Below are 24,997 nucleotides of genomic sequence, written 5' to 3' on the forward strand. Positions count from 1 at the left end.
GGCACGACGCAAAAACGGTAGAACAACACGGCCAATGTTCTCGTCGCGGTAGCGCTGTCCATTGAGATTTCCCTCTACCTCTATCAAACGGGTCCTCTGTCTTGCTGTAATCCCACCCCATACCATACCGCTGCCACCACCCGAACCGATCTTCTTCCATGACACAATGATTGACGTAACGTTCACCTCGACGTTGGTACACTCGAATCCGTCCATCACTGTGGCTGAGGTGAAAACGAGACTCGTCAGTGAATAGAACTTGTCCCCACTGCATGGCCGTCCAGCTGTCTGCACCACTGTAGACGTGCTTGATGGTGGTTTGCTGTCCAAATGGGACGTCTGGCGGGTCTTCTGGCGACAATCCCTGCACATCTGAGGCGACGAGGTGAAGATATTCGTCGAAGGCCAGGGATGCTTCTTGCAGTCACTGTTGCTGGCTGGAATAGATTTCGTAGGTGTGTTGTTCGAATCCAGTTGTCTTGTCGATGATGGGTTACGCGTGACCTGCCACTCCGAGGATGGTCTCTGACTGCATTCGTCTGTTGCCAACGTTGCCATAAACACCAAATGGTGTTTCTGTGGACGTTGATTTGTCTTGCAATATCACGTTGACGTGATCCTGCTTCAAGCATAGCAATGGCTCGCATACGCTCATTTTCGGACAGGCGTGGCAGTTCGTAATGTTGAATAATTGCGTAATTTTGTTTCTCTGAGTGGTTGTTGTCAGCACGATGCTAAACGGACAGACAAATTCAACAGATATATATACAAATATATATACAGATGCTATACAGATGCTAAACAATGCATATGGAATCCCGTTTACGCACATGTTTTTATACCCATTCTTGGGTTGTGAAATGCATGGGGCTTGCATAAAAGTCAACTTTTGCATGTGATGTACGCTTTTCTGTGGCAGTTGCGTTTTTTGACTTGATTCCATACATGCACTACAATATTGAAAACCAAACTTTACTTGTTTGAAAAATACACTAACATATTGGTGTCACAGGAACTTTTGTTGTTGTTGAGTATAAATATATGTGATTGTGTCTCATTCAAGATTATGTTCTTTCTTGCTTATTACGATACTTCAAATTCATGCAATCTTGGTGGAAGTTGTCTATATGTATATATTTTGTATATCTGTTATATTCTATATTGTAACATGATTATCTTTTAATGTAAAGTGTAGTGTAGATGACATGTAAATGTATAGATGAAATTTGTATTCAGGCACCCAGTGAGGCCGGAAGTAAGCATGACACGCCTTACACATCTGATGACCATTACCACCTACTTTTACAATTACTTATTTAGTGTACATGATATGTAACTATGTTTAATTTTCAGATCCCTCAATGATCATATAGAAGAAAATAAAAGCAACACAAACATTTCCATATTCCGTAAAAATCTGTCAAAAACGGTTGATTGTACCGACTAGAGCATGAGCATGTGTATATGAATTACTATCAAATAGTGATGATGGTAGGTGTTCGAGAAAAGTTGGCAGAAGCAATTCCTGGTGTTGAGATTCATTTTCATTGTGTGCAAATTATGTTTGTTTTCATGCAGAGCCACATCTAACGTAAATTCAATCGAAGTTTGGAATCGTTTGTGAAACCATATGAGTCAAAATATGATGAGGTTTTGTTTGACAGACAACTGAATCACGAATGTCATGTCTATTCCATTTTACTAATAAGTCCTCTCGAGTCAAGAAAATAGACAGGATGTGATCAAAACATTCGCAGTAAAACGTTCTCAGTGAAGAGCACTGAAGTTACTTTCAGGCAAACATTAGACTTGTGACGGTCTATGAATTGGCACGAACTTATTTTCGGGCGCACAGAGAACTTAACAAAGTACACATGAACATACATCAATACAACCAGGCATACTGGCCTCCTCACCACGTCACACAGACGTAGATACGCACAACACAATGTTCATTCCGAACAACAGGAGCAATATCTCCACAACAACGGGATTCAGTCCTGAACACCTGAGCAGCTCAGATCAAAGCAAATACCAGCTCTGAACGTAACTACCGCATACACAGGAAATGAGCGTTTCTGAAATAGAAAACAACGAACAAATTAACACAAAACATCTTTAAATACCACAAACCAACGCCAGCGCCAGCTCCAGCTCCAGCTCCAGAGTCACCCAATACACATTACTCACAATGGCAACAATTACCTGCTCCTCGGCTACCTGTTCCAGACACACAGGGGTTGGAACATACTGTACTCATACAGAGCGCCCAACAACAAACTCCCAGCTGGAAACTGCCATACCATCATCTACATCGAATAATGTGTGTACGGACGTGAACTAAATACATTTACAAACCACACACTAAAAATGACCTAACATACATCACTCACTTATCTTCTGTACAAGTTAGTACTCACCAATAACTGGATAAACCACCAATCCAACGACAGATTTTTAATCTGTACTCCAGCCTTCATGCTGCCAACCTCTTGGCCTGATAATGGTTGAAAAAGCCGGGCCGTCCGAGACGCTCGTTGATAAACGGGAAGGATGCACGTGCGCGCTCGTGCACTTAGCACATCACAACCATCTTCTTTGTCTGCTAGGGCCTGCCTACTTCTAGGGTCTAAAATACAGTGCTGAAATATTCATATCAGTTTGTGATCGTGACACCATAACACAATATTTCAATGCAAAAGGTTTATTTTAGTGAGCGTAGAGAAAAAACAATACATAAATAAGATGGGAATCATTCACGATTCACCGGGACAACACAAGACAGAATAACGTTCCTCTGATTCCTGAACATGGTGTGTGTAATATTGTCACGCTTTAGGAATGATTTGTAGCACTTGAACTAGCCCTAGGCTGTTGCTGCCTCTGACGAATAAATAATGGAGAACGACATTCTGTGTTCCGTCTTGTTTTATTGCCATACATACACGGGTGGTACATCCGGTAAAAAGGGGGGTCCCGACGGCTAGGTCGTCAAGGGAGATTACTCTAATATGTTATACACCATCACAGCCGCTAGTGGCATAATGCAGTATGATAACAGTTCATCCTTTTTTTATAAAAAAAAGTTGGACACAGTACAGTGACAGTGAGTGAACAGAGCACAGAAAACGACTACAAAGAGTAGACACATGATATTGATCATGTTCAATTACTTCATTGATGCTTAACACTGCAAACTTGAATTACAACTAATAACTCAAAGGTTGTCAATTCTTGACTGCCATCAGAATGACACTGACACAAACTTACTGTGTTTGACTGTTGTATAGTCTTACAATCATCTTGAGTTAAAACTGGTAAAAACTACACTGAGGCAATAACCTTGGGTTTGATAACCCGACCCGAACGAGTGATATATTGATTAATGGCATTGTCAATAACTTTCTGGGGACTGCGTGTTCGTGATGGGATCGGTGATGTTACAGGGTCATGAGAGGGTTTGACCTCAGCTGCATCACGAGTACAGGTAACGGCTCTGCCAGTCTGTGGAACACGTGGTAACTCACTACTTGTGACATCTATGTTCATTTCAGGTAAGTCATGCTTTTCACGTGTCTTTAGTAGGTGACGTCGGTTGCGACGATATCCTGCTCCATCGCCGGTGCGAACGGTGTAAGACCTGGAATTGTGCTGCTTTGTGACAACTGCAGTTGTCCACAAGTTATTGTGTTGTCGTACACGAATTGCTTCTCCTGTTTTAAGGGGCGACAGGGGCTTGGCAGCAGTTTCGTAGTAGTGCTTCTGTTTCCTCCGACTTGCTTGTAGTAACTTCTGGTACTGAGAATGATCAACAGATCCAGGCAATAGTTGATGTTGGGTACAAGGTAAGGTGGACCGTAATCGTCGACCCATGAATAGCTGAGAGGGTGATAGATTTGCCTCCATTGGGGTAGTACGGTATTCTAGAATACCAATGTGTGGATCTCTGCCATCTGTTTTTGCCTTTGAAAAAAATGCGCTTGATGGTTTGGACAGTTTTCTCGGCAAGACCATTTGGCTGGGGGAAATGAGGGCTTGATGTCTCATGTACAAAGTCCCATTTTACTGCAAACTGAGCAAAGTCTCGTGAGGAGTACTGGGGGCCATTGTCAGATATCACCTTATCCGGTATCCCATGTCTCGCAAATATATCTTTGAGAGCATTGATGACAGTGGTGCTTTTGGTGCTGGGTAATTTGCAAACTTCAAAGTACCTGCTATAATAGTCGACAACGCCCACAAAATCATGGGTGTCCCCTTAGCAGAGGTATGTGGCCACCGTCTGCCAAGGACAACTCGGAATGTCATGTAATATTAGGGGTTCCTTGAGGTTAGAGTTTCTTCTCTCTAGGCACATAGAACAGTTGAGTACAAGACTTGTGATATCATTTGACATCTTAGGCCAAAACAAAATGTCACGAGCACGTCGGAGACTCTTTTCAACTCCCATGTGTCCAGTGTGAATTTTGTCAAGCATACTTTTCCTCAGTGATTTGGGTATGACAATTTTCTGACCCTTGAATATGATACCGTCCATGAAAGCAAGTTGGTCCCTGAAGTTCCAGAATTCAAGTATCGTCCCTGGACATAGCTTCCTATGTTCAGGCCAACCATCTATGATAGTTTGTTGGAGCAAGGAGAACTGAGGGTCAGCTTCTGTGGCTCGTCTAATATCCTCCATCTTCTTGTCACTGAAAGGAACATTTGATACTATCATATGGGCATGTGCGTCCATACCTTCTGAAAGGTGCGGGTAGGTATCAGCTACAACATTTTCCTTCCCAGGTCTGTGTTCAACTGTAATGTCATACTTTTGAAGCTGCAACATCATGCACTGTAGGGGGCACGGATGGCCCAGTCATCTAAGCCCTTTTCCCTCTTCATTCTCAACATAGTCTCTATCAGAAGTGTTTGGCTTGTGTTGGGTCCGACTTGGCCCGGGCAGTCAAAATCTACTTTAAACATGGGGCACGGGTGGCCCAGTCGTCTAAGGCGCCGCGATTCGCTGTGCAGAGTTGCGTCCCTTGGGCACGCCAGAAACCTTTGATTGTTGGTTCGAATCCCGGTTCGCCCCGATTATGTTTCTAGGTTTGTCTGAGACCTGCATCACTTCGGGCTTTCCTCCCACATTAAGCTGACACGAGGTGATATAACTGGAATAGTGTTAAAAGCGGTGTTAAACCAAACTCACTCACTCACTCATACGCTGTAACCGAGCATGGGCGACAGCAAGAGGCTTGTTCATGATAGAGATGAGAGGTTTATGATCGGACTCGGCTTTGACATGCCGACCATAAACATACTGGTGGAAACGCTTATAGCCGAACAGGATAGCAAACATTTCCTTTCCGATCTATGCATAATTGACCTCTGTGGTGGTCAATGACTTAGATGCATAAGTGACAGGCTTCCCAGCAGCACCAAGACCATACTTGGATGCATCAACTTGGAGTGTTAGATCCTTGTCTGGGTCATAGTAGGCAAGAACTTACCCAGGTGTCTGTGTGATGATATCCTTAATTCTCTGAAACTCTGTGGACTGAGGATGATCCGACAAAAAACTCAACGTCTTTGGGAAGGAGCTGTCGCAGAGGGCTGGTGATCGCGGACAAATTATGAGCAAACTTGGATAAATAATTCACCTTTCCAAGAATTGTTTCCAATTCAGAGCGGTCACGTGGTGGATTCATTGAGCATATAGCAGAGACCTTAGCTGGGTCCGGTCTGAGGCCTTCAGCACTCAAGATGTGTCCAAAGTATTGGATCTGTGACACCAACTTCAAGCTTCTCCTCGTTAAGCTTAATACCTTTGTCACGGGACCGGGAAAGCATGATCCGCAGGTTGTGATTATGTCCCTCGGGAGTACATCCATACACCAGAACGTCATCAACTATGGCTGCAACGCCATCTAGTCCTTCATAGCACTCGTCAATCCTTCGCTGAAATTCATCTTGTGCTGAACGTATCCCCAAACGTTAGTCTAAAAAATGTGTAACGTCTATACAGGGTGTTGAACGTTGTTAGAAATGAAGATTCCTCAGCCAGTCTGATGGCGCAATATCCAGATCGAGCATCGAGTTTAGTGAAATAACGAGCCTGAGAGAGGCTTGGAAGGATGTCTTCAAGTGTTTTCATTGGGTAGTGTGGACGCTGTATAGCACGATTCAGGTCCAATGGATCCAGGCATATGGGCAGTTTCTTTGAGTGGCTTTTCAACGATTACTAAAGTTGACTAAAGTTGACCCATTCAGTTGGTTCATCAACCTTTGTGATAATGTTGGACTTTTCAATTCAATCAAGTTCGTCTTTGAGTCTCTCACGAAGTGCGACTGGAACGTTTCTTGGTGGGTGAAGTACAGGGATAACACTCGGATCAATGTGTATTGTACATTCACCTGGAAAGAGCCCAATGCCCTCAAACACATCGGCATATTCTTAAAGAATGGTGCTCTTATCAAGTGGTTTTCCAGATTTCTCACTCGACCCACAAGTATCAACTGAAGAGGAAAGTTTGATAAGCTCGAATTCAAGGCATGTTTTGAGACTGAGTACAGGGTTTGAGTCCGTCTCTACAACGTAATACTCAGCTGTGAATTCACGATCATCAATCTGACAAGGTAAGCTACATGTACCGTGAGTTTAAAGATGTGTACCGCCATACGCCATCAACTGTTTTGGCGGTTTACTGAGTACAGTTGTAGTGCCATTTTTGGGGAATAATCCAGCTGGTATGATATTTACTTGAGATCCTGTATCTGTATTTGAAATCCACTGGTATGCCCTTGATTTCTACCTTCACAGTAACAAAAGCCTGGTTAGTATCCTCAGCTTTAGAGTGGACACTGTCAACATCACCAGATGTATCCACGCTATGAATTAAGTCGATCAGAAAGTCTGAGTCCCCTGAATCAAAGTGTTCATCTGTCACAACCTCATTGACTTTCGCTGAGCGACACACAATCTTGAAATGATTTCACTTTCCACAATTGTCACATTTTCTACCTTTGACAGGACACGGTTCACGCTTCGACTGGATCTACCACAGTTTCTACACTGACTATGTGTTTTGTCATCACTCTTTGATGATCTCCTATTTGGTGTGTTGTGAGATTTTACAGGTTGTGATTTCTGTTGGGAGTAATGATACTTTTTGTGTCTTAGGGAATAATCACTGGCTGAAACTGTATGTACTTCAGGGTTGGCCATTGTTTTCAACTGTTCCTGAGAGAATTCCAAACTTTGTCCCGTTTGAATTGCTTTCTCGAGTGTCAATTTCTCCCCTTCATTTATCAATTTAGCACGAAGTTTAATAGATGATGTGCCGAACACTATGCGGTCCCTCACAATTTCATCAGATGTATTAAATGCACAATCTGTAGCTAGCAGCTTTAATCTAGTCACAAACTGATAAAAGTGAGATGACCCCTTAACTTCGTTATTGAATTTGTACCTTGCGAAAACAGGATTCAACTTTGGCTGGACGTATGCTGCGTAGCGAGTGTAGTAAGTTTGAAGTAACTTTTTGTTATCATCAGAAATGCCCATCCAAAGTAGGAGGTACGAGCACTTCGATTCTTCCGACTTTACAGCCAACGGTCCGTCGAATATCAGTTGCACGTGCTGTTTAAACCGCCGTCACACATCAGGCAGGTTTGATGCTTCCCAGTCCATAGATGGGGTGGTGATTCCGGAAAGGTCCATGACTCTGACACCATGTAATATTCTCACGCTTTAGGAATGATTTGTAGCACTTGAACTAGCCCTAGGCTGTTGCTGCCTCTGACGAATAAATAATGGAGAACGGCATTCTGTGTTCTGTCTTGTATTTATTGCCATACATACACGGGTGGTACATCCGATAAAAAGGGGGGTCCCGACGGCTAGGTCGTCAAGGGAGATTACTCTAATATGTTATACACCATCACAGCCGCTAGTGGCATAATGCAGTATGATAACAGTACAGTGAGCACAATGTGTTTTTATCATATAAAAAAAACAAACTAAAATGTTACTAAGTGTATCACTCTAAGTCTGTATGCGCAGATCGGAGTATGTTTCTAGTTCCGATAGGTAAGGTCTATCCCAAACCCAAGTTTTGCATTCTACCCTTGATAGTTGATAAAAACCCTAATCAACAATAAATGAGAAAAAAAGTATTTAAAAGGGAAGCATGTAAGGCATGAATGAATTAAATGATACTCAAGTTTGGTAAATGTGGAAGGATTAGACAAAAATAATACATGGTTTGATTATTAAGGAAACGAATAATGACTGTTGCAAATGATTGACAGACATGCGAAATATTAGTAAAAATTCTGTGTGGCTTTCTTACAATTCACTTCTCATAATATGTTCTTTACAACTCTGTGTGTTTATTTTGTTGGAAACAGACAGACCCGCTTACCAGCAGTGGAATATGAAAGTTGAAATTTTTTTTATAAAAGTTATCTAGATCAAGGTCATAATAGTGTGATCTTTATTAAATAGTTCTTAGACGACAAAGAAAATTTAGAAAAAAAAGAAACATGTATTGGCATCCCACGAAAGTCAATGATGATGGCTAGATATTTGTTCTCATTAACAATTACACTTTCTTCATTATCTATCATAAGCGGATCATTTTGGATCACCTTGTTTTTTACCACTATTCCATTCTTCTGACACTGACATTGTATTTTATCTTACTCAGAACCCCACCCAACCCCACCCAACCCCACCCCTTCACGTCTTCTGTCCTTCTTCTGACCTTCCACTGACCGTCCAAAACCCCAGGTTAAGGCAAGGAAAAACAAAATATTGCAGAAAAATAACGTATTGTACCATGATACAATGCTAACAAACAGCAATACATGTGTATTTAGTTCCTGAACCATATCAATAGCAGTAATTTTTGCATACAATGTGACAAATGTTTATGTACATTGTACTTGCTTATTTCTTATATAAAAAAATAATAATAATTGTCACATGTTGAATGAGTGGGTACTATTACGTAACTTTTCACATGTGTTTTATAATATTCCTGCCTATACAAGCTGGTAAATTAATTACCAGTTTTTGTCTGGGATTTTATATAGATGCCCTTGTGGCAATCAGCAAGCCAAAAATGCAGGTAATAGGTCTGAGCCTTGACACGGATATCACTTGAGATATATATATAAACTAGTTTTTAGCATTACTATTGGATATCGGGGCCACGGGTGGTCCAGTCGTCTAAGGCGCCGTGATTCGCTGTGCAGAGTTGCGTCCCCTGGACACGCCAGAAACCTATGATTGTGGGTTCGAATCCCGGTTCACCCCGATTATGTTTCTAGGTTTGTCAGCACCATACCCGTGCTCGTGGGTTTCAACCAAGTGGTTAACTTCTAAGACCTGCATCACTTCGGGCTTTACTCCCACATTAAGCTGACACGCCGCGAAAAACTGGAATAATGTTAAAAGCGGCGTTAAACCAAACTCACTCACTCACTCACTATTGGATATCAAAATCATAAAACAAATCCAAAATATAAAAAAAAGGTAAAGAAACATAGTATTAAACTTCAAGTGTTATTTAGTGCTGATGGTCCTTTCAATAATCATATTGCAAGGCAAGGGCAAAGAGCTAAATGTCTTGTCATTGTTTGAATATTTGTATTGACAAGGATTCTGAATGTCACAGTTGACTTACTCTCTCTCACACACACACTGGTGCATTTGATTGTTCTATTGGAGTTTAGACAAGGCTGAGTGGTGAGACCGTTCCTGTTTCATAAATGAATTAGTACTTGAGATGGAAAAGGCGTGTCCAGCTGCTGTGAGTGAGTGAGTGAGTATGGTTTTACGCCGTTTTTAGCAATATTCCAGCAATATCACGGCGGGGGTCACCAGAAATGGGCTTCACACATTGTACCCATGTCGGGAATCGAACCCGGGTCTTCGGCGTGACGAGCGAACGCTTTAACCACTAGGCTACCCGACCGCCCCTCCAGCTGCTGTGTAGTTACATCCAGATGTGATTCACATTCTACTTCTCTTATTTGCTGTAGAGTTGATGCTGTCGGTGAGACTGATTTCAATATTCCAAAATGTTATTTATTCTTCAAAGGTTCTGTGAAATTTTAAGAATTATGTTCAATATATATAGAGCTAACATTGTCGAGTTAAAAAATGGTGGTGGACTTTCTCATTTTGAGGATAAGGATAAGATATATGGATCAGCAACTTCTTTATTACAATTAAGAGCGACGTTTCGGTGTAGGTTCTAACACCATTATCAAGCAAGTGAAAAAACATCACTTGCTTGATAACGGTGTTAGAACCTACACCGAAATATCGCTCCTAATTGTAATAAAGAAGTTGTTCATCCATATATCTTAAGGCAATGTAGTTGAAGTTGTCCCTTCCGGGAGTAACCACACCACTCTAGCATCTAAATATAGTAACTTCCTCACGACTGCTAACCTTAAATAGTACAACATTCCTGACGACTTATCACAGCCCGATACAAAGCAATGAGCATCTACCGAATCTCAAAAGAAACAATGTAACACAGTTACAATCATTGTTAAACAATAAAATACACTTCCATAGAAGAAGAAGAAGAAGAAGAAGAAGAAGAAGAAGAAGAAGAAGAAGAAGAAGAAGAAGAAGAAGACGACGAAGAAGATGAAGAAGAAATTGGCCAAGAGTACAATACATGAGATAAATCAAGTGGGACAACTGTAATACTATCGCAATACAATGTTTATGATACATTATACAGGCAGATTTCTTTTCAAATATATAGCAATATTTTTAAAAAGCTTAACATTTTTTGTTGCTACTAGTTGATTAAATTTTGCTCGTGATGGATACAGGTTATAGCAGCTTGGGATGTAGAGCTTTCTGTTCTAAAGGAAATGGTATTCATCTTCAGTTATATTATGATTACATATCTTGCACCTAAGTAAATCAGTTTTTACTTTGTCATTGTAACGAAAGTGTTGAATACCCAACTTATGGATCAAACATAGGAATTCAAATAATATGTGGACAAGATCCTTGTTTGGATCCATAATATATTTCTCTGGTTCGAGTACAGACTTATATGTAAAATAATGGTTTAGAAATGATGAAGAAATAATTTTAGCATGCAAATTCTGAATCTCTATGTCTTTACATCTTTGCTTAAAATGTGATATGCTGCAACACTCCTGTGCGATCCAAACATATGCAAATCCGGTTTCTAATGGCAACAAACGAACATGCGTTACCCAGTTGTGGCTGCCGTTTGCATTCTGTGATTTCAACATGTCATAACATGCTTTTTGGTATCAACAACTATCCATATACAATAGACTGCACCAATACTTTAAACAACGGCTAAAATAGTTAACACATAAGTAGTTTCTACCTACATCGCCTAGTACAGCATTGGTTGGTACTTTTTTATTAACACATAAATATTGTTTAAAGTAAAATCTTTTTCAATATTTGCACGAGAAATGTAACCACAAATTTCCGAACCATATAACAATATGGAAGCTATTTTACTGTCAAATATGGCACTCGTGAAGAGCATCCTCCTCGTGGTGAGTGCTGGGTAGCGCTAATAGCTCTTCCCCAGTGTGGACTCGGGGTAGAATTTGTCCACAGCACCCCATTGCTGGTCGTAAAAGGCGACCGAATTGGGCAACCTGTTTGACGTGTGTTGCGCCCTTGTGTCGGCGGAGGACGGGAGTCTGGTGGTTGAAGGCACTGGTTCCAGGAATAACGTACCTTTGCCCAATACACTACTTCGACCCTTACTTCGCCTAGACGGTAGAATGGGCCCGGTTCTATCAATCGGCTGGTCATGTCGAGCCCTGTGCATTATTTGTACTTGCACAAAATTTGTATTCAAATTTACTTGATACTTTAGGTATTTATTATAAATTATTTATATAACAAAACTTGATTTTTTTTATTGACAAATCATTCGCATGCCTAGAGTCGTATGCCCAGAAGGCGGTGGCTTATGGGCCAATCTGGTGGATCAATTAATTTTCAATTAATTCTTCTGCTTGAGTAAACCACCTCAGTATCCTTGGTGCTGCCAGTTGGAGATCCACTGGTGTTAAGCATTGTCTTTTCGACACTCTGTGGTGGGTGGGGAGCTGGGGTGATGAACCATATACACAATCAACATGGCACAATCCAAATAAACAAAACGTTCGCTGGATGATTCCTCAGACGAGGAAAATACTATTTTGAAGAATTCTTCAAACAACAGTTGGTCTCGATATTTAGTGGTTACTGCTTCTGATGGTACCTCCTTGAAGCTTAACCCATTTGCAATTTCAAAGTCACTTTATGACATTGCTGGTGATGTTCAGGATGTCAAGAAAATTAGATCCGGATTTCTGCTGGTGGAATGCAAAACCCCAAAACAATCTTCTATCTTGCAAGCTGCCAATCAGTTGGTTTCAACTCCTGTTCTGATTTCTCCTCACAAAACTCTAAATTCGAGCAAAGGCATTGTCAGAGACAGGGATAGTTGTCTCAGTGATATGACAGAAAATGAAATAGCCGCCAAATTACAAGATCAGTGAGTCACAAATGTAAAACGTTTCACTTACAAAAGAGATGACACAATTGTTTTCAGTCAAATACTTATCTCATCACTTTTTCAAAACTCCTCCTAGAAACATTAAAACAGGATATTTCAACATTGAAGTGAGTAAGTATATTCCAAACCCACTTCGATGTTACAAGTGCCAGCAGTTTGGGCATGGTGCTCAATCATGCAAAAATCGTAAGATCTGCCATCAATGTGGAGAACATGACCACGGAACTGATGACAAATGTACAAAATCACCTAACTGTGCGAACTGCTCTGGAAATCATGTGGCCTCCTCAAAAACCTGTCCACAGTTCAAACTTCAACTCCAGATTGTTCAGTTAAAACATGAGAAGAACATCACGTTCCCTGAAGCAAAGCGTTTAATCAAGGCTACTACCTCTCTAAGTACAGCTGTATCCTACTCGGCATGTGTCTCACGTGTACCTTCAAAGTCAGTCAAGTCTGTGCAGTGCCAGACTAACATTACTTGGGTTTTGGCAGACAACTATTCTTTGTTACAGTCCAGTGCATCTTCCCAAACAGATGAAGCACCTGTGTCAACACCATCAGTAGCAACAACACCACCGGCAACAAAGCCATCTCCTGTTGTAAAAAGTGCAAACAAAAACGTTGATTACACCAAAAAATCAGACCGTGTACCAAAGGGTCAACGTAACCCTATACAAATTTATAACAGATATCAAACCTTGGAGGACATGTATGTCTCTCCTCATCCTAATTGGCGCAACAGAAGTAAGTCGCCTCGAAATGGGAGACGTAGCTCTCCTGTTCACCCGCCAGTTACTTGAACGTTATGATTCCACATTATGAATCAGTGGAATTGCAGATGTCTTAGGACCAATTTTAATTAAATACATTTATTAATACAAGATTTTAACCCATCGGCAATCTGTCTCCAGGAGACATATCTCAAAGAAACTGATAACTTTGATTTGCGTCGGTATAGTTCCTACCATCCATTTTCTCCTCCAGGTGTTAAAGCTACTGGAAAAGTACTTGAAGATTTTATTTCTGATAACAATTTATGCATTTTCAATGATGGATCAAACACTTATTTATATCCTGCTACTGGAACTTATTCCGCTTTGGATCTGTCATTAACAGATTCAAATCTATTAAACGAATTTACGTGGTCGGTCCATGATGACTTGTGTGGAAGTGACCATTTTCCCTCATTATTAACAGCACTTAATCCATCAGATGTTCCACCTACATCAAGACGGAATTTTAACATGGCCAACTGGTCTTCCTTTCAGGAACTCTGTACAGACACATTAACACCTTATCTGTTCAAAAATGTTATCGACCTAATCCAATTGTTCTCTGATACATTGAATGAAATTGGTGATATCACCATTCCTAAGTCCTCTGCAAATCCACACATTCGAAAACCATGGTTTGATAAAGAATGCAAATAGGCTAGGAAGTGCAGGAAAAAAGGAGAGAAATATTTCCGCAGACATCCAACTGTCCATGATCTAGATCGTGTTAAAATCACAAATGCCAAGGCACGCTGTACATTCAAACAGAATAAGCGTAAGTCTTGGAGGAATTATGTCTCTAAAATTAATTCTCTCACGACAATTTCCAAGGTGTGGAACATGATAGCAAAAACTAAAGGCAAAGGTTCAAAATCGAGTGTTCACCATTTTAAAAACGGTGACCATCTGTTAACAGATAAATCGGACATTGCCAATAAATTGGGTGAAACGCTGGCCAAACACTCTTCATCATCTAACTACCATCCTTAGTTTCAAAATTATCAGAAACAACAGGAAAAGAAGAGGATTGATTTTACTTCTCAAAATGGAGAAGATTATAATGAGGTATTTTCGCTCCACGAGCTAAATACTGCCTTAGGTCAAGCCCACGATACTGCAACGGGAGATGATAATATTCATTATCAGCTCCTGAAGCATTTGCCTAATTCATGTTTAGAGACGCTTCTTGATATATTTGATCAGATCTGGACGTCAGGAAATTTTCCTCCTTCGTGGCGTAATGCAATAGTTGTTCCCATACCTAAACCTGGTAGGGACCATACTGATGCATCCAATTATCGACCAATATCACTAACCAGCTGTGTGTGCAATACCATGGAACGAATGGTAAACAATCGACTGGTGTGGTACTTGGAAACTAATAATCTTATAAGTAACATACAATGTGGTTTCCGTCAGAACAGAAGTACCATTGACCATCTGGTATGTTTAGAATCCTTTGTCAAAAATGCAATTGTACATAAACAGCATGCAGTATCAATCTTTTTTGATTTAGAAAAAGCCTATGATACCACATGGAAGCATGGTATTTTAAAAGATCTAAACAATTTGGGGTTAAGAGGCCGTTTGCCTCAATTTATATACCAATTTTTAACAGACTGACAATTTCAGGTTAGTGTGGGTTCCACCCTGTCTGACCATTATAATCAGGATCAGGGTGTCCCACAAGGCAGTATTTTGTCTGTAACTGTTTAGCATAAAGATTGATAGTCTGTCAAAGGTTTTTAATGATTCCATTGATGGTTCACTTTTTTGTGGATGATTTTAATGTTTCATATCGTGGCAAAAATATGCATACTATCGAGAGACAGTTGCAGCTATGTCTAAAATAAAATCAGAAAACCCTCCTCCACTTGTACAGGTCTTTGATCCGCTCTAAATTAGATTATGGCTCTATTGTTTATGGTTGAGTCCGTAAGAGCAATTAACAAAAGATTCAATTCACCATCAGGGCCTACGACTCTGTCTTGGTGCATTTCCAACATCTCCTGTTAACAGCTACAAATATTGAGTTAGATAATAGTTCTCATTTCAGGCTTCTGTCTTCTCCTCCTTGGCAACTTATCAGACCGGAGGTGGAGTTGACTCTCACACAATTTAAAAAAACAAGACACAAATCAATTAGTATACCAGCAAGAATATATACGAGTTAGAGCTAAATACGAATCCAACTGTTCCATTTTTACAGATGGATCCAAGGACGGCAGCACAGTCTCCAGTGCTGCTGTCATTGGATCCAAAACCGTATCATAACGTTTACCAGACCATAGCACAATTGTCACCGCTGAAGCCAAAGCAATATTAACTGCTTTGGAATATATTCAAAAACAATCAAGTTGTAAACGGTTCATCATCTTTTCAGATTCATTATCGTGTCTACAGGCAATCAAATCCTGCTCTTCACATCATCCATTCATTTTAGATATTTTAGCCTTGTATAATGACCTTGCTACTGGCCAATACAACATCGTCTTTTACTGGTTGCCAAGTCATTTTGGAATCACGGGTAACACTATGGCTGGTGCTGCAGCAAAGGCAGCTCTCAACAAATCTGTGACACCACTTCTTCCACCATACAGTGACTATAAACCTGTTATTAGATGCTATATCAAAGACCAAATGCAGAAGAAGTGGGACACTCAAGTGGTTTCGTCATACTCATGAATATTTGTTAAAAGGTGCGGATCCTCCATTCTGTATCGCTTGTGATGAAAGAATCACGGTCAAGCATGTCCTGCTTCACTGTATTGATTTTTCCATCACTAGGGATAAATATTTCAGTGTAAAAACAGTGAAGGACCTTTTTAGTAAAGTTAACTCTCATTTAATACCATGTTTTTTAAAGGAAATAGACCTTATTCATAAATTTTGATGTATTTACTGTATTGTTTTAAAAATTGGTAGTGCATAATTCATAACTTAGATTGTTAGTGGCTGTACACTCGAGTGGGGTTGAAGTAGCGTAAAATCATTATCACCCCTAAGAGGGTTTGTAAGTCCCATTTCATTCGAAGTATTTTTCTGCATGCCAGGTAGAATAATCGTCATTTTAATCGTTGGCTTAATTGGTACACTGTCGCCAGTGACTGAAGGGTTGATATAAATCCTGCCGGGGTCCATGCAGGAGGCAAAGGTATTGTAAGTCCCCATGGTCCCTGGTATGGTGATCTCCCTTTAGTTACTGACGATCCCTAGCCCATTTTTATATTGTGTTGTTCACTGATACTTATGACTTTTATATATTCTCAACTAGTTTTAAATCGACTCTGTGATATTCTAGTTATTGTACTGTCCATCGTTGACAGCTTTTTATATTGTCTAAATATATGTGTTATTAATGTACCTCTCGTCACGATATGGCTGAAATATTGCCGATGTGACGTTAAATCTTAACTCACTCACTCACTTACTCATCTTTTTTTTAATTGAACCTTTATCTTTAACCTACAAGGTACGAGTAATGACCAATAATATGTCACGAGCATTAGCGAGTGTCTTATTCTGTTTCTTTCGCATAATCCCATTAAAGACATGTTTCAAGAAAAAAATGTCCCTGATCAAGAGTCAGCTGTTTTTTTTATGAATCCGCGTCTGAAAAGCACCGTCCACTCACCCCAACTGCATAACTCAGTTACCGTATTGTTACGCGTAAAAAAGAATAGTTCTGTTAAGAAAATTTAAATATCTCATTATTGCAGTTATATATCTGTCTCATTTACACAGCATACACTAACATGTTCCACTTGTCTCAAATACTTTTTGTGAAGATAAAGAAATCAGCAGTATAGAAAATGGGGGTTCGGCCGCAACCCACCCTTGACCAGGGCCGGACACTGTCAATGCTTCTATTGGGTCTTAAGTTATGTGAATTATGTGAAGACGATCCAAGGATCGTCATGTATGACGAAAATATTTATCAGGATGCCATCCTATATCGAGGAAACAATTTATTCTTAATCTCCCACCAGTTTGGCACGGAATGCTTGGCACACCTGTTGTCTTCCCTCTTCTATTAACTTTTTTTCTTGTCTTCACTAATGCCACTTGTCTTGTGAGAATTTGATCGAATTTGATCGAATCTCCTGCTTCATCGTGTTGTATTTGGTGAGTTCTGACAACACTAAACGAAACTCTTCCTCGGATATCTTGCAATCAGCTAGTGCTGTTGATATATGATCCTTAATGCTATTTAACTTTGCCACAGCCAACACACAAATACTATCATGTTTTAACGCTTTCTTTTTCAACTATTGGGAAATAGATTTAGAAACTGTTCCTGCCAGTCCAGAGAATCTGACTGCTACTTCCACGCCAAGTATGATAGGTGCAGCGATTGTAGTTGATAATAAACCAACACCGGCTGCACCAAGCCGCATGCTAGCTGCTCTAAGTGCAGTGTCAACTATGTCAAGAGCATTCACAGCTCTGTGATACTTTTTATATAATTGAATTCGAGAATCTTGCTCCTTCTCTAGTTGATGTTTTATTTCACTTGTTTGGTGTAATCGAAATCAATCAACAGTATCCATCTTTTCAGATACTTCATCAAGCACAGGATATAATCCCATAATACATATTATGATATTATAGAGACTCTTTGTTTGGTCGAGACGATAGATCAGCCACATTAGATGTATATTATATTATATTATATTATATCAAATATCTTAGTAAGCGAAATGCTCCCGTCTATAACACGGACCCCCTCATGGCTTGTAAAGAGCGCTCTTGCTGACTGTATATACATAGAACAACGTAGACATTCGTGTTTCTTGAGCCTTTTGGTTTCTAGTCCCGTCTTCTTGTACATATCCAAACAAGACTTCAATAAAAAGTGCAGCGATTAGAGGTATATTCTTCAAGTTATTTAATACATCTTTGAATTCAATAACCAGTTTAAGGTAATATCTTTTAATGCTGGACGACTCAATAACATATGACCTGGGCTATATGGCAGGGTAGCGACTAACACACTCTTTTGTTTTGAAGGAATGTAATCCCCAAGTATAATCCTACTATTCACTATCTTAGTTAAATGATGTGCCTTACACGTCGTCATCACTTAAGGCTGACCAATGATGATATTCAGTAGTCATTCGATTTTTTTTCGAGCATATTCTATTTATTATCAACGATGCGAACAAGATTGTACAAATAGTTTTTTTATGGAGTCTACTAACCTCGACATCATTTAAATCATTAAATTATTTCCACTTGTCGGACCCAACACAAGCCAAACACTTCTGTTAGAGGCTATGTTGAGAATGTAGAGGGAGAAGGGCTCCACTTTGAGCCCCTTGTTTTCTTTAAGTACAGCCATCTGAGACACTATAAAGTGGTGTTTAGGTAGATAAAACACTAATCTATAGATGTAAACACATTTGAAGATATGTCTGTGAGGTTTAAGTTGATTTTGACAGCCCGAGCCAAGTCGGACCGAACACTTCAGACAGAGATTTTCTTAAGAAAATACAGTGAAAGAGCTTGACCTTAACGGCCCAGTTTTCTTTAAATGCGATATACTGTGACATTATAAAGTGGTATAAAGATAGATATAACACTAGTCTATAGATGTAAACACATTTGAAGATACATCTGTGTGTTTAAAGTAGATTTTGACCGCCCGGGCCATGTCGGACCCAACACAAGCACTTCTGATTGAGACTATGTTGAGAATGTAGAGGGAAAAGGGCTTCACTTTGAGCCCCTTGTTTTCTTTAAATACTGCCATCTGTGACATTATAAAGTGGTGTATAGGCAGATATAACACTAATCTACAGATGTAAACACATTTGATGATACATCTGTGTGTTTTAAGAAGATTTTGACAGCCCGGGCCAAGTCGGACCCAACACAAGCCAAACACTTCTGATAGAGACTATGTTGAGAATGTAGAGGGAAAAGGGCTTCACTTTGAGCCCCTTGTTTTTAAGTACAGCGATCTGAGACGCTATAAAGTGATATTTAGGTAGATATAATACTAATCTATAGATGTGAATCCATTTGATGATACATCTGTGCGGTTTAAGTTGATTTTGACAGCCCGGGCCAAGTCTGACCGAACACTTCTGACATAGATTTTCTTAAGGAAATACAGTAAAAGAGTTTGACTTTAACGGCCCAGTTTTCTTTAAATGCGATATACTGTGACATTATAGAGTGGTATATAGGTAGATTTAATACTAATCTATAGATGTAAACACAATTGAAGATACATCTGTGTATTTAAAGTAGATTTTGACCGCCCGGGCCAAGTCGGACCCAACACAAGCCAAACACTTCTGATAGAGACTATGTTGAGAATGAAGAGGGAAAAGGGCTTCACTTTGAGCCCCTTGTTTTCTATAAATACTGCGATCTGAGACATTATAAAGTGGTATTTTGGTAGATATTATACAAGTTTATAGATGTGAATCCATTTGAAGATACAAATGTGAGTTTAAAGTGGATTTTGACAGCCCGGGCCAAGTCGGACCGAACACTTGTGTGACCGTTGAGAGTATAGGGAGAAGAGGTCTGCTTTAACCAACGTGTCTGCTTTAAATATGATGAACAGTGACATTATAAAGTGGTATTTACTCAGATATAGTACGTTCCTATAAATAGAAACGCTATGCCGACAGATGGAATTTTGTATCACGATAGCTAGAAGTATTGGATACGTTTCAAATCTTATTTCGTTTAACGATTGCTCTTTTACATGCTACCTAGATCAGCGACGCTTACACACAGCTCCACTTTCTGGTTTTCAAGTGATTTACTCCGAATGACTTAATTATTGTGGACTTTTTTGTTTGGTGATTGTTCATTAATGTCATGTGTGTATGTTGCATCAATTATATGTAGGTATGATGGCCAATAATGAAGTAATTAGCCATTAACACTTTGGCCCGTCTTGGCCCGGCCCGGCCCGACTTTTAGGCATTGCCTATATATTATCTTGTATATAACTTGCCCTCAATACCGGGTTCATCAAATCTTTCTGTGTCTCCAAGATCAGAAAGTGCAACTGTATTACATTAAGGTGAAGGGTTCCAGGACCCGCAGAATCAAACACTATTTATAATATGGATTGACACACTCAAATATTCTATATGTGTAACCAGAGTGGTTTTGGTGAGTGAATCACACAAAAGCAGGTTGATTTGTGGATGACAGTTGTTTAATTCAGTAGAATATATTAACAGAGGCCCGGTGGATATAAATACACAGAGTTAAAATGTGCACAATACCTACACATACAAATAAATTATTACATTATATCTTATTAACAAATATTAGAATCTTATATGATCACGTACATTGCTATGATCAGTCGTAATTGGTTTTATCTTACTTTACTCTAAATATTAAAGAACATTTGTCACATAATACATTGACAAATATAGATTATCAATACTGGGAGGGTAGTGATAAATACATTAATACATAACACACCATTTCAGTACATGTCAACATTAATACATATATGGCACTGTGCCCTATGATGTCACAACATCGTACATCATTTGATTTATCGGGACACACTTGAACATAAATATATATACAATAACTCTAAAATATGTATTCTAATCACTCACCTCATCATACACACAACATTGATACATGTGCAGTTTGGTGCAGAACTTTAATTTGAAGGTAAATAGCTCCAGTCTACCAATTTATGTACTCATTATACTTAGTTACAAAATAAGTTCAGTAATATCAACATGAAAATGCTATTGAATATTAGCTAAAATAAACATACTTAAAGTATTTAAGCAATTGTAGGCTAACGACATTTACCTGAATACGCTGACTGATATGATATATATTTATCACACCTTACAATATAAGTACTGTTAAAAGAAGTTAAGAAACCATACAGATGCACCTTAGAAACCCCTTATTATATCACACGCAAACTAACCTGTGACACTTGACTGAATTATTTCAGTGATGATCTTAAAACTTGCTTCCATGCAGAGTCAAATGCAAGTGGAAATTCAAACTGACCAGTCCCATGATGCACCCTGTCACTGAAAGTAAGGGTCTGGGGCTAGACAATAGAGACCAGAGAAACAATAGCGAAGGCAAGCACAAGGCCGACTGTGCTATTGTAATAGTGAAGCAGGCTAGATTGGGTGGTTGAAGTTGGGCTAAGACTTAGGTATTAAAATAAGACCTGACCTTAAAATACACTTGATGATATATACATAAAATCCTAGTTCCCTGAATCATGGAGTACAGATATCATAGTCCCTTTGTATAAGTCAGGTGATAAATCTGATCCTAATAATTATGGAGGTATTTCCCTTTGAAGCACTTTAAGTAAACATTATACATCAGTTCTTAATGCAAGATTAGTATTTTGGGCAAATTCGTACGACAACATTAGCGAGTCGCAAGCGGGATTTCGAAAAGGATATAGCACAATAGATAATATTTTCATTTTACAAACTATTATTCAACACTACCTTTCAAAAAAGCGTGGTAAGTTTTATGCGCTTTTTGTGGACTTCAAGAAAGCTTTGGACTTTGTTAACATATCTAAATTATGGTTTATATTAAAATACAGGTGAGTTTCACCCAAGATGTTAAATGCAATTGAGTCTATCTATAGTTGTGTTAAGGGATGTGTTAAATCAAATAACATATTATCTAAAAGTTTTGATTGCCCTTCAGGCCTCAGGCAAGGCTGCGTGTTGAGCTACTTCTTATTTTCTATTTTTATAAATGGGCTTGCTGAACAAATAGAATCTTCACGTGCGCCAGGGGTGCTACTGCATCCTGATATCATACAGGTATTTTTGCTGTTATTTGCAGATGATATCGTTCTTTTTTGCAGATACTGTCTATGGGATACAAAAACGAATTAATGTCTTAAGTTGTTTTTTGTGATAAATACCACCTGTCTGTTAACTTAACAAAAACTAAAATCGTTGTTTTTTAAAAATGGTGGAAATTTATGAAGAGTCGAAAGTGGTATTTTAACGAGCACCAGCTTGAATGTGTTTCGTGTTACAAATACTTGGGAATATTATTCTCTAGATCACTACTGTGGTCAGCTCATGTTAATAGTGCATCAACTCAGGCAAAAAAGGTTCTGTGTGGAATTATTAAATCATTATATATGTTAAATCCATTACCTCATGATCCATTTGTTAAAATCTTTGATTCCAAAATCAGCCCAATTCTATTGTATGGCTCTGAAGTTTGGGGTGTTCATAATTACGAAGAAATAGAAGTTGTTCAAATGTTTGTCTTTAAGAGATTTTTATGTGTTAAGCAGTCATCCACAAAGCACGTTGTTAGAGAAGAATGGCACCATATTATAACTTCAATATGTATAATAGTAATGCCAAGTACAAGACTGGAATGTTTTGTCCTGAAAGTAGTATAGACGAGACTGACCTTACACACCCAACGATTTTAGTCGATGTCTGTCGTGCTCTGTTTCAAACTCAATTCCCTGATACCTTTAGAAATACAAAGTTCTAAGCAACAAACGCGAAAACAGTACATACTTGGTTCTCCAATCTAATGCAGTTCTGTCAAAACCAGCTAAGCTTTGTGCTATATGTTGTGCAACAACAGGCTGTGACGTATCTGATAGTGACCATGGTAATCAAGGTGGACATACACGATATTAACGTGACAATATGATGAGTATTCTGACAGTTTACACACTTGCCTCGTCATGTGTAATGACTGTGACTTTCATTGTTGACTTCATTGTCGGCTTCATGGGCATATCCGTCTGCATGTTAAAGTTTGATTTAAATGAAGTTTTGTACACGTTAAAAGATAGCTCTGATGATATATTCCAATATGAATTTCTATATGATTTTTGTGTTCTTCCATATCCTTTCAAACACCGGTACGTACCAGGTGTCGTTTCTTTTGGACATTAGTGTATATCAATGAAATGTCCTTTCAGCGTAAACTGTTCATTATTCTTCAATCTACTGCCTTTTCCAAATATAACTACTTTCATCTTATCCACGTTGACCTTTAAATGACATTTGTCACGATAAGTAGTTAGCTTATCACTGCTGCTTTGTAAACCTCTAAAGGTGCTATCCAAAATAAAGTATCATGTGCAAAAACAGTAAGATAAATAATTCCAACAAATTGATATCAATGCACCTCTGATTATCGAAAGACAAACTAAATCATTTATAAAGAAAGAAATTAAGAACGGCGACATCTTTGCCGAACATCAAATTAATATTCAAAAATACTATGTTGCCATCTTGTAATGAAACACAAGACTTCAATTGCTTATCCAGTGTTCATTAATCAAAATGTTTTACGTTTCACATTTCCAAACAATACTTTATGAAACAGACCCTTTCTAAAATGTGGAACAAAATCTTCCAGTCAATACTCTTATGAAGAAACAAATACTTTGAGATAATAGTATCAAGTGTAACAAATATTTTCCACAGTCTGGAAACCTTTCCTAAATCCAGTTTGTTAAGATACAAAAACGTTCTCACCTTCAGCCCATCAATTCAATACAGCAAATTACTTTGGCAATGATCTTTTTCAAGTAGAGTTATAGGTCTATACTTAGCCAGGTTATCAACACGTCCTTTCTTGTGTATAGGATGAATAACTTCCAATGTCCCCTCTTCTGGATAAATGCCTTATAACAATATTGCATTGAACAAGGCAACCAACAAGTATATACAGAAACAAGGTGCATTCTTAAAAAAACGCAGTGCATGCATATTTTGTTTAGGTTCTATTACCTCGTCCTGAGTAATGTCTTTATCAAGATGAATCTTGTCTGATGTGTGTTGTCTAATCATGTATATAATTTACAAAAACTGCAACACACTGATACAGTCAATTTCTACTGCGCAGACTTTAATGCCTTGAATTTAGAATCAAAATGAACAACCCAGTCTTAATGTAAAACGCCCTTTTACATGTGGTCGTATCTTTATAGCTGACCAAAATAACTTACTACAGTGTATTACAACAACGCATTGTTCAATATACTCGACATTATGTCTTTTTCTGTTTACAAAGATTTATATACATGGATCAAGCTAACATGTTATGTTCCCTGATCAGTTCGCTGTTAGTTGCGCGCAATAATCGCCTTGCTTTAGAGCGAGCTGTTCTACTTTCAGCGGCAAATCAGTTACGTCCCTTACTTGAGACTGATTTGTGGTTGATGGTGGTGTCGACGGTGGGACTGTTGGGTTATAGGTGGTGTAGGTGAAGGGACTGCAGGGTTAATGGTGGTTTATGTGATGAGACTGTTGGGGTGATGATGGTGTATGTGATTGTACCATTGGGTTAATGGTGGTGTAGGTGATGGAAATGTTGGATTGATGGTGGTGTAGGTGATGGGACTGTTAGATTGATGGTGGTGTAGGTGATGGGACTGTTGGGTTGGTGGTGGTGCAGCTCATGGGATTGTTAGATTGATGGTGACGTAGGTGATGGGGCTGCTGGGTTGATGGTGGTGTAGGTGATGGGACTGTTGGGTTGATGGTGGTGCAGGTGATGGAAATGTTTGGTTGGTGGTGGTGCAGCTCATGATTGTTAGATTGATGGTGACGTAGGTGATGGGGCTGTTGGGTTGATGGTGGTGTAGGTGATGGGACTGTTGGGGTGATGGTGATGTAGGTGATG

At 39.2% G+C, this 24,997-nt stretch overlaps 1 protein-coding gene across 1 annotated transcript in view; it reads left to right on the forward strand.

Annotated features, from left to right (window-relative positions):
* The first annotated feature begins 9,107 nt into the window (after positions 1-9,107).
* The window catches only part of LOC139470450 (ankyrin repeat domain-containing protein 50-like), a 53,925-nt gene continuing 38,035 nt past the window's right edge, over positions 9,108-24,997 (forward strand). The window contains exons 1-2 of the mRNA XM_071252856.1: positions 9,108-9,113; positions 10,574-10,693. Of these exons, the coding sequence (XP_071108957.1) occupies positions 9,108-9,113; positions 10,574-10,693 (126 nt within the window). The remainder of the gene's footprint in view (positions 9,114-10,573; positions 10,694-24,997) is intronic.

This window comes from Haliotis cracherodii, unplaced genomic scaffold (assembly GCF_022045235.1).
Source record: "Haliotis cracherodii isolate W230 unplaced genomic scaffold, xgHalCrac1.p SCAF_20, whole genome shotgun sequence".
In the NCBI taxonomy this organism is placed as follows: Eukaryota; Metazoa; Mollusca; class Gastropoda; order Lepetellida; family Haliotidae; genus Haliotis; species Haliotis cracherodii.